The sequence below is a fragment of the Scomber japonicus genome, chromosome 7, assembly GCF_027409825.1.
Source record: "Scomber japonicus isolate fScoJap1 chromosome 7, fScoJap1.pri, whole genome shotgun sequence".
Classification (NCBI taxonomy): Eukaryota; Metazoa; Chordata; class Actinopteri; order Scombriformes; family Scombridae; genus Scomber; species Scomber japonicus.
In genome coordinates, this window is record NC_070584.1 from 27,673,552 (window position 1) to 27,690,598 (window position 17,047).

The following is a 17,047-nucleotide window of genomic DNA, read 5'->3' on the forward strand; positions in this document are numbered from 1 at the left end:
TAAATCCATAAAATTATCAGAATAATATAATCCAGTAAATTTAGGATTGATAGCAGCAACACTTATGGAGCAAACTTTCTATTTAAAGTTCAAGTTTATTTCTCATTTCATCCATCAAACATACAGATGAAAAGAGACTGATAAGCATATAAAACAGTGTAAGAATGTGTCTGTAACGTTTTTAGCAGTCTAAAGGTAAGTAGTAGCCTAATTGTTCATTCTGGTAGTTTTGGATTGAACACTACAGTATTCTTCAGACAGAGGGGCCCCAAGCAGTTATGAGTTTCTTCATTGTTTATAACTACATACATTAAATCATATAACTCTGCTTCAGAAGCCCCATTTAATCATTGAAAGATTATGTGACACACCAGATAAATTTGATCAATTAGTCATCATGTTAATGACTCATTTGGGTGTGTTTGTCATTTCTGCCACACAAAAAGCAAATAGAATTATTAACCTTTCAACATTAATGATTTGTCTTGATCGATCAATTCTACAATTTCCAACTAATATTAACTCAGGCTTACAGGATGCATATTTTATAAGTAAATGCAACCTTGATTAGCCCAATTAAATTGAGTGTAATTAGACACACCAAGAGATAAACTATGGATTAGACAAATCTAACTAATGAAGAAGCTGTTAGATGTTACTTATTAAACCTGTGGCGGGTTCAGATCAGCCGAGAGGGCCCTGCTGTATCGACCAACTGTCTGTCACTTCCAGCTCTGTCTCCATGTACACAAAACACATGGTAGAACATTAACCAGTGTGTCTTCACCAGTGTTTTTGTGTGCACACACGGATATGCAACCCTACATTAATGGCTCAGTGTGTGTTTGCATGCAGCTGCAAGTGTGTGTGTATGTGTGTGTGTGTGTGTGTGTGTGTGTTTGTAGGTGTGTGTGTGTGTGTGTGTGTGTGTGTGTGTGTGTGTGTGTGTGTGTGTGTTTGTAGGTGTGTGTGTGTGATATCCTGCTATATTACAGGTGGCTGCTATAAAAGTGAATCAGTTACATCACACAGTGAGACAGGCAGGGGGGCTACAATATAAAGGCTCAAACACAGCATCAACCATCCCCAGAGACAGGACAGGTGAGGTAGACACGGTCGTTCAGGAGGTTCGATAAGGTGAACAGATTTTTGAAGGAATAACCAAGCAAGAAAAGTTGTAGGGAGACATTTAGCTGTAGGTTACTTCTGTGGTGAAGCTACAGGTGGAGACAAGAGGCAGAGAAAGGCTGAATAGTCAGCCAAGAAGGCCACTGAATTTTTGAATATTTGGAAAGCTCAGAGCGGACCAGACTGACATTGGACCTTCAATTTTAGAAGTCACATCCTTGTTTTTGTCAGTTTAGTTCAGTTTTTTTAATGCCATCCTTTTGGAAGAACCATCTTGAGTTGAGTTTTTAAGTCCACAAGATAATTCTCAAACCTCAGGAGTTGTTACTATCAGAGCCAGTTCAAGCATCAGTGCTAAAATGTGTTCGGGCAGCTTTGCCAAGTGTCTGGGGATCACTCTGATACCTCTGGCGATTGTGTGTGTGCTGTGTAACATCCTGCTCTTCTTCCCGAGTGGAGAGTCTGTGGAACGCGATCAAATCACAGACGAAGTGTTTTACCTTGGAGGCATTTTGGGATCTGGAGTGCTTGTGAGTATATGTTAAAATGATAACACTGATTGTTATAGCTGCTGAAATCCAGTCTGCCATTTTTGGATAACACACTGACTCTGCACACTGTGTGATATAGGCTGTATTTATTATCCTTATTATCCTTATTTTAACTACCTGATGCAACAAAATATATCAAAAATGTTTTGGTTATTTTTATTCATGAAGCTGTTTGGAATTTGTATATAGCAAATAATCCTGGTGAAAATTGATACAGTTTAAAAGAATGAGTAGAGAAGGAAATCTGCTGTATATTTTTAAAGATCATGGTAGGACATGAAGTGGCACCGTTTTTACTTGCATACAATGGAGGAGGAAATAATTCATCATCTGCTCAACTGTGTGTGTGTGTGTGTGTGTGTGTGTGTGTGTGTGTGTGTGTGTGTGTGCGTGTGTGTTTGAACTTGGGGTGGGTTTTGGGCGACAGATGATTTTCCCAGCTCTGGTCTTCCTGGGTCTGAAGAACAATGACTGCTGTGGTTGCTGTGGCAATGAAAGCTGTGGGCGGAGATTTGCGGTGAGGAGGGTGTTTTTTTACTGTTTTCTCATCATAATGAAATGTTTATTTACAGCAGCGCAAAACGTTGAGTAAGAGTTCAAATTTGGCTAGAATGGGTCCCAAAATGATGTCATGATGATGATGATGTTAAATATGTTGTCTACATGTCACAATGTAGAGTGAATTAGTCAAGATTAGAAATGTAATCAAATTTACCTCACAGCTTAACAATTTAGAGTGATGAGTGAACACAATTTCACTGCTGTACCTGCAGTACAGAAATGCAGGTTATCCTCAAAGACATGTTGTTTCTATATTCATCCTTTTGAGGGGAAAAAGAGACATGCTAAAAAGACAAATTTGAACCATTAGGGCCAATACTCTGTATATGCAACTCAGATTTGTATTAAATAGATCCCTGTATTTTGTGCTGCATGTTTAATATGTGCAGCTTTCATTGGAGTGAATGGCCTGCCATGTTTGGACACATCATTATTAAATTCATAATTTGTTAAAATTGCTATTGGATATTGCTACATACAACATAATGTGAGTTATGGTTGCAATTAATGGTTATTTTTATTATTGTTACTTTTTTTGGTCTATAAAATGTCAGAAAATTGATCACTGTTTCCAAAGTCCAATGTTCTGACCAACAGCCCACCACCTAAAGATATTCAGTTTACTGTCATATAAGAGTGAATTGAAATATTCACATTTTAAAAAAGGAAAACTGAGAATTTTATTTTTTTTCTATAGAACAAAAGACAAAGAATCGATTATCAAAATAGTTGGAAATGAATGTAATAGTCGGCAATTGTTGCACCTCTAAGGTGAATACTGTTATGTGTTGTTATTTGAAGTTGTTTCTTTTTTTTATTCAAAACAAAAAAATAATGTGTTTTTCGTTGGTGTTCATTTTGAATAAATGCACCGAATGGAAATTTGATTTAATGATGTAATTCAGATGGAAATCTAATTATAAAACACTTGCTGTGCTTGCCATGTACATTTTTTTTTCTTTTTTTGAGGGACTCTGGTGCACAATCAATATCTTATTTTAATTTTTAACACATTTTCCTTTTTTGATTCTGTTACTCTGCAATGAACAGTGTTTTTATGCTGCAGAGCATGAAGACAGTCTGAGCCAACATAATCATAAATATTGGCATTATTTGTGGAAAAAGGGGTAAATATATACATATAATGGCCAGAAATCAATATTGAGAAATTAGGTTTGCAGGGTGTTAAGACGCTGTTGCGTTTTTAATTTGTCCATTTCTTCCTGTGGATGTAATTTATAGCACGCCACCTGTTAACTGTAGAATCTGTCCACACTCAGATGAAAGCAAACACAATGGCACAGTGTACACACCGATTCTGACCTACGCAGCAATAAATGGCTGCACACCCCTGAACACACACACACACACACCTACACACACACACACACACACACACACACACACACACCTACACCTACACACACACTGTATATAGTCACACAAATTGACGAGATTTCAATCACTGAAACAAGACATTCCTCTAATGGGAGTTTCACATGACTCTCACACAGAGCTGGCATTGTCCTGGTGCATACACACATATTGATCGATAATTCAGGAATGTGTAGGTGTGTGAGTGTGTGTGCTGTCCAGGAACGAATCGGCAAACAAAAGTCTGTCAGATCACTCCAAAAACAGACACACACACACACATACATACACACGCACACAAACACACACACACACACACACACACACACACACACACCATTTCAGTATCTCTGTGTTGGCCGTGCTCCGTTCATGACCCTCAGCTTGGTCTCTGCACACTGAGAGAATAACTTCATTGTTGTCATTGTTTAAGAAGTTAAAAGTGAGATTGTGAAAGGTATTGATTCCTAATATGAGTAACTGCTCAATCCTTCCTTCCATTTCTCTCTCTCTCTCTCTCTCTCTCTCTCTCTCTCTCTCTCTCTCTCTATCTCTCTCTAGATGCTGAGCTCCATACTGTTTGCAGCTGTGGGTGTTGTGGGGGCCGGTTACTCCGTCATAATTTCTTCTGTTGCTATAAACCACGGACCTAAGTGTTTGAATGGAACGGAGTGGGTTTATCCCTTCAACGAAGGGTGAGACCCAAAATCTGTGACATTTTAAAGCCCTTCATTTATTTTTAAATACATGTGGGGATTGTTTCATTCACCTTAAAACTTCAGACACATTTACAGTATTGAAAATAATACAATTAGTTTCTTAATGAATTATTCATACAGTGCCGCTCATAAAAGCATTTTATCATCCAAAGATGTAAAGACTCAAAAATTGGTTGACGTAAATAACACATTTTTTAAAAATATATTTCACACCAATACAATGGAGATGAATTGAATTTCATTAGTGGTGCTCAACAGACTAAAAATGAAATTCAGTAGCGATGTCTCCTTCCAGGAACAATGTCTCTAGTAATCCACAGACTGAAGCTGGATTACCAACCAAGAGTCCTGAGGGCTTCACATTCAGGCAATTAGTTAGTGGTAGTTTGATTCATTTTATAATTTGTTTGGTGGTACTGTATCTGCCACTAAAAGAAAATATCACATATAATGACACATCATATGACATTGTGGCGCATACACAAAATGCATCACAATGTCACATGTGTGTATATTGGGTCAACCAACCTCTTAAATCATAAAGTTGTAAAGACTTAACACTCCTGAAGAAATCAAATTGTTTTTATTGATGTTGTAGTTATCCAATCAAAGCGTCAACACAAACAAAACCTGCTGTTTCTCTCTCACCGTCCCTCTCCAGCAACTACCTGTCTGACCATGACATGTGGTCCCAGTGCGATGCGCCAAAGGACATTGTGCACTGGCATCTCTCCCTGTTCTCTGTGCTGCTGGTGATGGGTATAATCCAGATGGCGCTGTGTGCTGTGCAGGTGGTGAACGGCCTGCTGGGAGCTCTGTGTGGCGACTGCTGTGGCTGCTGTGGAGGGGTCAGTATCTGCTCTTCGACATGAGATGAGTTCACTTCAGATGAGTCTATCTAAAAAAGGATGAAGGATGGTCTAACTTCAAGCTGAATTTCTGATATTATACAATAATAACAATCTATATAATAATAAGTGTAATCATAATTATTTATTTTAATGCAGTAATTTAATTAGTCACTTAACAGTACTAAAAACAGACATAAAAGGAGGAAATATGGCAGATAATATATGTGTTATTGTTTGTAACACTAGTCTTCTGCTGCCCTCTTTGCCAGATCTCTCCTAAAATTATTATTATTATTATTTTTTTATTCAACATCTACTCAGTTAATATAGAAAAACACAAAGATAAAATAAATGTAAGCTTGTTGTTTCATGCCTTCCAAATCACAAAATTCCAATTCATGTTTTGTATATTTACCATTTAATTCCAAGTTTAGTTTATAATCTCCAAAATTAGCTGGAAGAACTCATTAATAGGGATCCAATGAATTATGTATTGCTTGAGGATTTGTGTTAGTAAACAGAGATGGATTACATTTTTAGTGATGAAGCCACATTAAAATGTTAATAACCGTGTTTGTCTTTCAGAGCGATGGAGCCGTCTGAGCGCTTCCTGCGGCTGTGAGAATCAGAGTGCAGCTGTTCTTCCTGTATTTATTCTGGTTTTAGGAGGATGACAGTTTCTTGCTTTATGCTACAGTCATCTTTTTTTTTTGGCCTAAGAGCTCATTGATTGCAGTGTGAGAATAATCTGACAACACTGGTGAAATGACAGAGCTCAGGTTTAAAGGGATACATATTTACTCTCTAGCAAACACTAATCACTCCATCTTCTCATTATTAGATCTGAATGTATGTTTTCTGCCATCTTTTGGTTCTTATGTCATTTCCAAAGCTACCTACTATAATTAATATTTTTCCTCTTGCTATATTTGTTTCTATCTCTTGCCTTTTAGTGATGTAGTGGAGCGGTGTAATTTCAGTGAACTCATTAAATCAATAAACATATATATTATATTTTTGATATTAATATGAAAAGCAGATGGGATCATGAGACGTTATAGCTCTTTTAATGTTATGTTTTAATATCTAGATTAATATTAACAAACCTCTTGGAAAAATATATGATTCATTCTCTAATTATCCAGATGTAGAGTCTCTGTTGAGATAAGAAACTATATTTTCTGTTGCATGACTGCCCCCTGTTGTGCATTTTGGTGTTGTGTATAAGTCTGAAGGTGATCGAAGACTATACAGCAGTGGTCACCAACCCTGTTCCTGGAGAGCTACTGCCCTGCATGTTTTAGGTATCGGCCCACTCTAACATACCTGATTTTTATTATTATTATTATTATTATTATTATTATTATTAATCAAGGGCTACAACACGCAGGGCAGTAGCTCTCCAGGAGCAGGATTGGTGACCACTGTTGTACAGCAATGATATGCATTCGGGAGATTGAGAGTACCTGTTCTGCATTTTTGGAAAAATTATTATATGTGTGACTCTGTAACTGTCTGTTGCAACAAATTTCACAAGTTATGGTTTTAAACAAATGTGTTGTAACATTTTTTCCACTCCGAACTCTTTGTTTTCTCAGTTAGTGGTGTTACTGAAGGACTTTTTTAAATTTACTTTTACACTGATATTGCTGAGAATACATATGAATATCACTGGGTTTTTGCACTTCTCTTTTATACACTCTTTCATAAGGCATGTCGGCCTTCTTATATGACACTAGCTTGTGTGATCTTTCATTAAAGTATATATTTCTCTAAGACTGTATTCTACTGATGTGATTCCTTGCTAAGTATTATAAATAATAATAATACTAATAAATTACAGCATTGTGTACAGCAGAAAAACTGAAATATAGCTTATATAGCTGAGCCAACAAGATGGACTTCTTTTGAATCATCCCTAATTCACCTGAAATTGAGCAGTGTTTCATTACAACCAACATCTGACAGACAGACCCTGAATGAAATCAGACATTTTCTACACCAATTAATATTTAAGTGAATAAAATTAGATTTATAACCTGTTATGACCATACAGTATTTCTATTGTGGTAGTTGTTGTCAAAGTTGTGATGATCTAATTAGATATCATTTTTTCATCAAACACACTAAATCCACTACATCCAGTTTATTATTACATTTGTTATGAAGAAGAATATGGGTCATATTTTAAAACAGCATGCCACACTATTATAATGGCCTTTAAAGTTCACAGTCCCAGTGCTGTTTTACCTGGAAGCATTAAAAGCATTAAAAGCACATAAAAGCTGAGCATTGTCTTATACTGACATGCCATTTAAAATTGCTGCAAAAGTGGAAATGACACAACAGTAAGTGTTAAAAAACAGTCTAGAGTTTAAAGTTAATTTTCAAATTATTTTTTAAATTCTTTGACTGGTTTATAAAGCACTTGGTAGCATTTTTCATGTTATTAAAGTAGCTCAGAATTGGTCTATTTCATATCATAATGTTTTTAATGATTTTAAACTAAATACAGGCATGTCATTTTTGGATTTGCCAATCAATTAAATATTCATTGTGTCTGTTTCACAGTTGTTCAGGTCTGTCTTAAAACAACAGTCATGTGCCCAAATGAGCATTGCCGTGTTTTTTTTTTCCAGCTGTGATCATTCTTGCAGATAATACTGATCATTAGAAGACCCCTTCATAATGCACTAACAATGTGGGATAAGTGACAGGAACCTAAATCCACAGTTCTCCCTCTTTGCAAAAATGTATTTAAACATTTATCTGAACCAGATATGAAGCTTCAAATGAGTCAAATCAAGTAGATATCTTTCAGTGTTAAAGTATTTTTGGGGCCAAAGTCCCTCTTTTTGTTACTATACTTCCACCACAGCTCAACAGGGAAACACAAAAAAGGGAATTTGACATTAATAAAAACTGTAAATGTGGCAGATATACATCTGATATGACAAACTCAGACTGTTGAAGCCTCATATAAGCTTCACATCTACTTTTGAATGCATTTTTTTAACAAAATGACTGTGGGGAGTCTACACTTCCCTCTCTGATACTTAGTGGACTGAAATTTAACATAACTGTGCTGCAATAGTCACAACAGTCCCACATTATGACCTAACATTTATTTTATGGTTTGAGGAGTATTTGCTTATCTCACAATCTAGAAGGCCTAACAATATCTGATCATGTTGTTAATGTTTGAGCAGGTAGACATGATGTTTTTTTGCTGACTACTCCTTCCATGACTTGTTTATAAAGTGTATTTAATGTGTACAAACTTAACTTTTTCTTATGATGACATAAAAATAACTGGTAACACTTTCTATGAAGACCACATCTATAGTGCATTATGAGCACATTCATAGTGAATTATAATGCTCATCATAATCAATCATAATGCATTATGACTACACTGTCAGGCTCCTCTTGAAGCTGAGCCGTGGAGAAAGAGCAGATCAGCAGCAGCAGTGGAATAAACATAGTCATCTCCATTCTGTGACTGTCAGTCTGTGTATCTAAACTTTGTACTTTCTGTGTTTATCCCAGCCTTATATAATGTTTTATCCTGGTCAGTCATTACCAGTTATTTTCCAGATAAAATGCTTCATGTGTTATCTACCTCCACGTGAGTTTGATCAAAGAAAATCTGGTAATGACTGACCAGGGTAAAACACTATATAAGGCTGGGATTAACACAGAAACTACAAAGTTTAGATACACAGACTGACAGTCACAGAATGGAGATGACTATGTTTATTCCACTGCTGCTGATGATCTGCTCTTTCTCCACGGCTCAGCTTCAAGAGGAGCCTGACAATAAAACGATTCCACATGGAAAACAGACTGAATCCAGGGGAGGAGAACCAGCAAATGCCTCTGATCACCAACCAGCCTATCCACAAGACATTCATGCTGTGCTGAGAGAGATGAGCGCCTTGTTGGCTGAACAGAGGGTGGAGATGAATCACTTAAAAAGAGATAATGAAGGTACAGTAGTATGTCGGGGAGTAAAGGACGAGACAGAAATGTTATTTGCAGAAAATATGCCTTATCATACATTTTCATTCCTTTTTTGTTTTAGCACAGGCAGCAAAGCTGGAGGGGCAGACGACTGTGGTGGACAACTTGAAGCAGGAGATCAGTCAATTACAGAGAGATAATGAAGGTAGGGTATCGGGGAATGATGTGAGACTGTTGTGATTTTAAAAAGATCTTTATTATGTAGTCCCTTCTTTTTTCTTCTTGTTTTTTTGTTTTTTTTTTAGCACAGAAAGCAACGCTGATGACTGAAGTGGACAATTTGAAGCAACAGCTACAAGGTGTGGAAATCATCATGACTGATCATTCCTACTTGAAATTACTCAGACACATTTTTAATTACTGACAACTACTGAACCTGCAAAAACAGATGTCAAGTAATCATGTTAATGGCCATGTTAAACCATGCGTGAATAAGATTGTGTATGTAAATTATCATTGTTAATGTTGTTACTGTGGGATGAATCAGCTGGGGTAATCAGTATAGTATGAGTACCTGTAGCCTGAGATGGCTCCAATGTCTTCTTCAGTCTCTTTCGGTGGCAATCGTTCTCATGGTGCTCAGCTGAAAAGTAAATATTTCAAATGCGTTTTTTATGCTGTAGATTAAATTATAATCCATGAGTGTAGTTGCGTCAGATAGTTGTTGGAAATTAGATCCACATAACCAAGGACATGTTAGGCCATGTGTGAATGAGATGGTGTACGTAAATGATAATTGTTATTGAGTTGCTTTGGGATGAATTAGTTAGATAGGTAGATATTGTATTAGCTTGGTAATGCTAGCAGGTAGGTAAGAAAGTGAAGCAGAAATATGTTTATGTTTATTTGTACATTAATTGAAATATATGCAAATATAGGCATGAAAGGGTTAATCAAAAAGTATGAGTACCTGTAGCCTCAGGTGGTTGTCCTCACAGCGCACTCCTGAAAAGTCAAGACAGTTTGTTTAAATGAGATAATGCATGATGACACCACCTGTTAACAAAGTCAATATATACATAGATAATGGGATTTCTGAAAAATGTTTATAGGCTTTGACACACAGACTAAATTGTAATATAGTGTAGCCAATGCATGAAAAGGTTAGGCTTTACATGCATAATCACATGTATGAAATGTGATCAAGTTGCTAATGAAAACAGTCATATGTTAAAAACAAATATGTCATTATGAAGTGATAATTTCTATATCTTGGTAAGGATGGGTAAAGATAGAGGAAAATGTGAATACTCATTACCTCAGAAAAATTGATGCAAGTATTGTCTGAAAAAATGTTTTCCCTTGTTTTAACCAGTGTTACACCAAAATCTGTGACCGTCAGAAATGGTGACCTGTGTTGCTGGCTCTCTGCTGAAGGAATTGTTTATTAACCCAAACTTAACCTTAACCTCAGTGGAGACCTCACGTCCCACCCTAACCTAATAGACATTTGAAAACGAAATGTGTTGATTGTTGATACTTTATAGATATAATGATTGTTTACTTTGCAGCTTGGCTGTTTGGTGGGAACCAAAATGAATACAGCCTCTCGTAATAAAAATGAAGATCAACAATAACTGTACTTCCAGCATTATCCAACTACCAAAAAAATGTTTTCAAGTGTCATCCTCTCACATTTATCTACACAAAGGCATTTTGGTGTAAAACAAGCAACTGCTGTGTGTGTGTGTGTGTGTGTGTGTGTGTCCACAGCGCATTTATTTGTGGTAACAACTTAATCCCCGGACCCTCATTCATAAATCAAAGTTTTTGTTAGGTGAGTTATTATTTAACTGTGGAACAAAAAGGATCTTAACCCTGAGACAAAGAGGAACATAATGTGTGAATTCATAACACTTTGAGTTCATTTTTTGTCCTTTAATTTAACGTGTCTGCTCCTCTTCAATGGGTAAGAACGTTTTAAGAACGAAGGACAATAAATACACAACAAAAAGGAATCGTGGACTCAGTATGTTGTTTAAGCGTGTCAACCAAAATATACGAACCAAAAGGACCATACCCTGCTGGAAAGTTGCAACTATATACATATATATATATATCTACATAATTATTAACCACATTACAGTAATATCAGCCAGTATTAAAACATGTTTCTCTCTCTCTCAGCCAAACAGGTGGCTTTCTCTGCCTCTCTGTTGGCTTCAGGTAAAGGACATCTTGGACCGTTTAACACACACACTCCTTTGGTCTTCAGACGTGTTGTCACAAACATTGGAAACGCCTACAACCCAAACACAGGTACTTGAATTCACATATTTTAACAATTAATTTGACTTTTCATTACAACAGTTGATTCTCCATTCATATCAAATGACAAAAAATGTCCCACAGGATTTTTCATTGCACCAGTGAGAGGAGCCTACCACTTCGAGTTCTCCATAGGCGCAGAGGGAAATAATTCACATTCTTCAGGTGCTTGGTTGGTCAAGAATGGAGAAAATATTTTTATTGCATGGGAAAATCAAAGTAACGGTTATGGGAGTTCTGCAAATGGTGCCACACTGCTTCTAGAGGTTGGAGATGTTGTGTTTTTGCGTCAGTATAAAAACACAAGGATATATGATGATGGAAATCACTTAAGCACCTTCAGTGGTCATCTGCTTTTCACCATGTGAGAAAGAAACAGTCCTTTTTCTTCACACACTGCAGCAGTGTACCAGTCTTTGCTGATAGAAGCTGTTTAATGAGAAGAGATTTGTGAATGTTTCATCTCCTTTTGGATTTGTATCAAAATATACAGTGATAGACTGTGATGAGCAATTTTTTTTCATTTGATTAAGGAAGTTCAGTGATACAGGAGAAATCGTGATACTGATCAGATATCCCTTATTTCACAATGTTAATAAATAATAGAATAATTGTGTATCTTCAGCTGAATTCACATCAGTGACGCCACTGTTATTCCTCTTTGTTCTTTGCTCCATCTCACCTTTACTGTCTGATTTATTTACTCCATGTTTTACTGTAGATGCTCATTTTGATGTGAAAGGAAAAATCCCTCTGTACCTTTTGAAAGCGTGCATTTGTGTATTTTCTTACTTGTAAGTAAACATCAGTAGTTTATGTATTTTAAGTGTCTTTTTTATGATTGTATTCTCTTATATTTTAATAAAATAATAAACATCATTGCAGTACTATTTGTAGACTGTTGTGTTTCTAAATGATCATAGCTGGCAGTAGGAAGTGATAGATTGGCCAAAAGTATGTTTATGGTTGAATAAAGGTTAGACTCACCACCTAAACATTAAATGTACTTTTTATTGTAAGTATAATAATATAATTCAAACTGACTGTGTTTAACTCAATAATGAGATTATAATGAACTCATTACAGTACTTAATATACACAGTAGTTAAATTTTGATCATTATGACCATAAAGTTTCTGTAATATTTCTCTCAGTCTCTTTATTCACATTCTGATCAGTGGGATTGAACACTAATCGCTTGCAGACCTGCTCAACATCTTCAAATGTTTTACTAGAAGCGCTGCCATGAGGTCAATCTTTTTTTAAAACCAAGTATTTATAACTAGAAACTTGGCTCCAATTGTTGCACATTTCTAGATTCTTTAGTTTAATCATATTTTGGATATATAACACCACCATGGGGTCAGTTATGAAGCAGCTTTGAGACAGAACCTGATGCTTTGAATCAAATATTTGAATGAAATGTGCCATCTTTGATTTGATTTGAGGTTGTTGTTTGTGCCTATAGTTTTGGAAGTTTATTCTTTTATTGTTTTTAAACTTAGATGTTGAATGCAATTGTTCTGGTAGGCTGTTATCAATACTTCCCTCTCTGACTGTCAGTGCTAAAGATTTCCACATCTAGGCTGCCCTGGACTGACATTTAACATAACAGTCTCCTCTGGTGGAGGCTCTTGTTAACCTTGAGACAGCACAGGTGGTTACAAACAGTTTCACTGGTTGTGGTTCAACATTGTGAATGATCTTACATAATAAATATATCTCAGTGGTGATGAGCATTGAAGTTTGTAAGCATTGATTTCAGTGATTGCTTTACTACGGTGGCCGAGACCCGCCATAGCTGCAAATAAAAGTAACGCTGCAAACAAAAACAAACGCTGCTGCAAATAAAAAGAAACGCTGCTGCATATAAAAGAAACGCTGCAAATAAAAGAAACACCGCAGCAAACAAAAAAAACACCGCAGCATATAATAAAAAAAAAACGATGCAAATAAAAAAAAAGCCACAACGGAAGTGGATTACCGGGGACTGTTTTTGCCGAAACACCGGAAGAAGAAACAACAACAACAGGATTACGAATTGGAAAACGAACTAGAAAGTAAGTGAAAATGGTAGTGTTTAATGTCGCTACATGTACTTTTTAATGTGTTATTTGGTCAGGCGATGTAGCCCCAGGTTTGAAGTTGAACTGGAGAATGCCGGTGTATTGTTAGCTTCGGTTAACACGGGGAGACCACTAACGAGAGTGGAAACAACTGATGGCTACATAGTTCCGGCAGTTTATTACTGTCGTTGTTGTTGTTGCTTGTACGTGTAGGTCAGGAAAAGACGTAAAAGGGACCGTATATGGTTTGTTATTTGTGTTATTACGTTACGTGTTGGACTAAATACATGGACATATTGAGGATAGTATTTCGATGTTATGGAAACGGATTTCATATTTCACAAGAATGGATACTTGGCGAGCTGTACAGAAAGTCCTGAGTCATAAGATGATCGTTGTGGATAAAGGGAAGACTTTGAAGGTATGTAGAGATTATAGCTGTTTTTACTTTAGCTGAGTGGCTAGCCGAGCCAATCGCTAATACTATTACGGCTGTGAGCAACCAATATAATTCGTGAGTGGTCTTGAATGAATCAGGGCAACCTATGCTTTCTAACAATGTACGGCATGTATATATATGTTTAAGGGTTGGTGTTTAAAACATTCAGAAGGACTTGTGGCTACCTCCCAACCTCCGACCCGTCCCGTAGGCGGAACAGCGTGTTTTAAGTGTCTGCAGTTCCGATCCTCATCCCCATGTTGGCTGAAACAGATAAGTCACCCTCAAACACTACCATTTTCACTTACTTTCTAGTTCGTTTTCCAATTCGTAGTTCTGTTGTTGTTTCTTCTTCCGGTGTTTCGGCAAAAACAGTCCCCGGTAATCCACTTCCGTTGTGGCTTTTTTTATTTGCATCGTTTTTTTTTTTATTATATGCTGCAGTGTTTTTTTTGTTTTTGTTTACTGCGGTGTTTCTTTTATTTGCAGCGGCGTTTGTATTTATTTGCAGCGTTTTTTTTTTTTGTTTGCTGCGGTGTGTCTTTTTATTTGCAGCGTTTCTTTTATATGCAGCAGCGTTTCTTTTTATATGCAGCAGCGTTTCTTTTTATTTGCAGCAGCGTTTCTTTTTGTTTGCAGCCTTACTTTTATTTGCAGCTATGGCGGGTCTCGGCCACCGTACTTTACAGATTATGAAGTAGTTGCATTAATTTACTGTTGATCTGAGAGCAGCTCATAACACAGTATGAGAAGTGAAGTTAATTTACTTTTTACAAACTTGCATAAATTATGCATTCATTTCAATCAAAAAGCAGCCTAATATACATGTTTAAAATGTATCAGCTTTACTGTGCTGCAACAGTCACAACAGTCCCACATTATGACCTAACATTTATTTTAAGGTTTGAGGAGAAGCCAGTTTCTTGTCAGTGGGAGAAAATTGAAAGTAGGTGTGACATACATGTTGTTGTTTTTCAAAAAGCCAGACTTTATTACATGATTGATTTATTGAGGAAGCAAAGACAAAAATACCCTCTCATTGACCTTTTAATTGTGTTTTTATTAAGTATTTGCTTACCTCACAATCTAAAAGGCTTCGCAATATCTGATCATGTTGTTAATGTTTGAGCAGGTAGAGATGATGTTTTTTTTGCTGACTACTCCTTCCATGACTTGTTTATAAAGTGTATTTAATGTGTACAAACTTAACTTTTTCTTATGATGACATAAAAATAACTTTATCTGACTATGTCATGAATGTATGAAACACTAAAGTTACTGATAGATCATGTATCTTGTTTCATTTGTGTGTTTTTACTGTTGTTTTCCAGATAACGTACTCCATGTGTTATCTACCTGCACGTGAGTTTGATCAAATAAAATCTGGTAATGACTGACCAGGGTAAAACACTATATAAGGCTGGGATTAACACAGAAACTACAAAGTTTAGATACACAGACTGACAGTCACAGAATGGAGATGACTATGTTTATTCCACTGCTGCTGCTGATCTGCTCTTTCTCCACGGCTCAGCTTCAAGAGGAGCCTGACAATGAAATGATTCCACATGGAAAACAGACTGAATCCAGGGGAGGAGAACCAGCAAATGCCTCTGATCACCAACCAGCCTGTCCACAAGACATTCATGCTGTGCTGAGAGAGATGACTGCCTTGTTGACTGAACAGAGGGTGGAGATCAGGCAGCTACAGAGAGATAATGAAGGTACAGTAGTATGTCAGGAAATGAAGGACAAGACAGAAATATTGTTTGCATAGAATATGTCTCATCATACATTTTTCTTAAATGTTCTTATTTTAAGCACAAAAGACTGAGGTGGACAACTTGAAGCAAGAGATCACTCACTTACAGAGAGATAATGAAGGTACAGTCGGCTGTAGGGGAATGAGAGATGGGACAAATTATTATTGTTATAATTCTTTTGAATTGTTCTCATTATATAATTCATTCTACTTCTTATTCTTGTTTTTTATCACCGGCAGCAAAGCTGGAGGGGCAGAAGACTGAGATGGACAACTTGAAGCAACAGCTACAAGGTAACTGATGACAGAAAGCCAATTTTTCTCAAAGGATTAAAATGAGTAACTGGATCTTTCTGTAAAATATTTTATTAGAAAATATGTAGGTTTCAGTGGATAAATCAAAGCTTAATGGAAACAGTGGTAATTAAATCCTTTTTTCAGCACATACAGCTGAACTGATCACCATTCAAGACAGGACAAATGTCACAGAAAACCAGGTGGAGACTCTGCAGAGAGATAGAGAAGGTAAGACTTAAAACTAATTTATATGAAGAGTTTTTTTTGTTATCAAGATGATTTAAAATATAATGGTAATGGTAATACCCGCTAGTATTAAAGTATGCTTCTCTCACTCTCAGCCAAACAGGTGGCTTTCTCTGCCTCTCTGTTGGCTTCAGGCTCAGGATATGTCGGACCGTTTAACACACACACTCCTCTGGTTTTCAGACGTGTTGTGACAAACATTGGAAACGCCTACAACCCAAACACAGGTACTTGAATTCACACATTTTAACAATTAATTTGACTTTTCATTACAACAGTTGATTCTCCATTCATATCAAATGACAAAAAATGTCCCACAGGGTTTTTCATTGCACCAGTGAGAGGAGCCTACCACTTCGAGTTCTACATAGGTGCACATGGACATAATTCATATCCTTCAGCTGCTGTGTTGGTCAAGAATGGAGAACATATTTTTGCTGCATGGGAACATCAAAGTAACGGTTATGGGAGTTCTGCCAATGGTGCCACACTGCTTCTAGAGGTTGGAGATGTTGTGTTTTTGCGTCTGTATCAAAACACAAGGATATATGATGATGGAGATCATCAAAGCACCTTCAGTGGTCATCTGCTTTTCACCATGTGAGAAAGAAACAGTCCTTTTTCTTCACACACTGCATCAGTGTACCAGTCTGTGTTGATAGAAGCTGTTTTAATGAGAAGAGATTTGTGAATTTTTCATCTGTTTCTGGATTTGCATCAAAATATACAGTGATAGACTGTGATGAGGAGGATATTTTATTT

At 36.6% G+C, this 17,047-nt stretch overlaps 2 protein-coding genes across 5 annotated transcripts; both read left to right on the forward strand.

The window, feature by feature from the left end:
- The first annotated feature begins 994 nt into the window (after positions 1-994).
- Positions 995-6,960, forward strand: tm4sf4 (transmembrane 4 L six family member 4). Its single transcript, XM_053322446.1, has 5 exons — positions 995-1,658; positions 2,107-2,196; positions 4,176-4,309; positions 4,995-5,181; positions 5,770-6,960. Exons 1-5 carry the CDS (start codon positions 1,488-1,490, stop codon positions 5,785-5,787), a joined length of 600 nt encoding a protein of 199 aa, XP_053178421.1. The 5' UTR covers positions 995-1,487; the 3' UTR covers positions 5,788-6,960.
- A 1,838-nt stretch (positions 6,961-8,798) lies between these two features.
- Positions 8,799-17,026, forward strand: LOC128361421 (complement C1q-like protein 2). 4 transcript variants are annotated; one of them, XM_053321874.1, is made up of 5 exons: positions 8,799-9,174; positions 9,269-9,352; positions 9,453-9,506; positions 11,335-11,466; positions 11,560-12,359. In XM_053321874.1, the coding sequence occupies exons 1-5, from the start codon at positions 8,925-8,927 to the stop codon at positions 11,841-11,843; spliced, it is 804 nt and encodes a 267-aa protein (XP_053177849.1). In that variant the 5' UTR covers positions 8,799-8,924; the 3' UTR covers positions 11,844-12,359. The 4 variants fall into 4 exon arrangements, with proteins under 4 accessions (XP_053177849.1, XP_053177847.1, XP_053177848.1 ...); XM_053321872.1 differs by lacking the exons at positions 9,453-9,506; positions 11,335-11,466; positions 11,560-12,359 and adding exons at positions 16,184-16,267; positions 16,381-16,512; positions 16,606-17,026 and having other exon boundaries at positions 8,806-9,174; XM_053321873.1 differs by lacking the exon at positions 11,560-12,359 and adding an exon at positions 16,606-17,026 and having other exon boundaries at positions 8,807-9,174.
- Positions 17,027-17,047: the final 21 nt, after the last annotated feature.

Excerpts from the sequence above, each read along its gene's own strand:
- tm4sf4 (XM_053322446.1), top strand. The coding sequence starts at position 1,488 with ATGTGTTCGGGCAGCTTTGCCAAGTGTCTGGGGATCACTCTGATACCT. Across the intron at positions 2,197-4,175 it reads GCTGTGGGCGGAGATTTGCG|ATGCTGAGCTCCATACTGTT; the intron begins GTGAGGAGGGTG and ends ATCTCTCTCTAG. Across the intron at positions 4,310-4,994 it reads GTTTATCCCTTCAACGAAGG|CAACTACCTGTCTGACCATG; the intron begins GTGAGACCCAAA and ends GTCCCTCTCCAG.
- LOC128361421 (XM_053321872.1), top strand. The coding sequence starts at position 8,925 with ATGGAGATGACTATGTTTATTCCACTGCTGCTGATGATCTGCTCTTTC. Across the intron at positions 9,175-9,268 it reads CTTAAAAAGAGATAATGAAG|CACAGGCAGCAAAGCTGGAG; the intron begins GTACAGTAGTAT and ends TTTTTGTTTTAG. Across the intron at positions 16,513-16,605 it reads CGCCTACAACCCAAACACAG|GGTTTTTCATTGCACCAGTG; the intron begins GTACTTGAATTC and ends AATGTCCCACAG.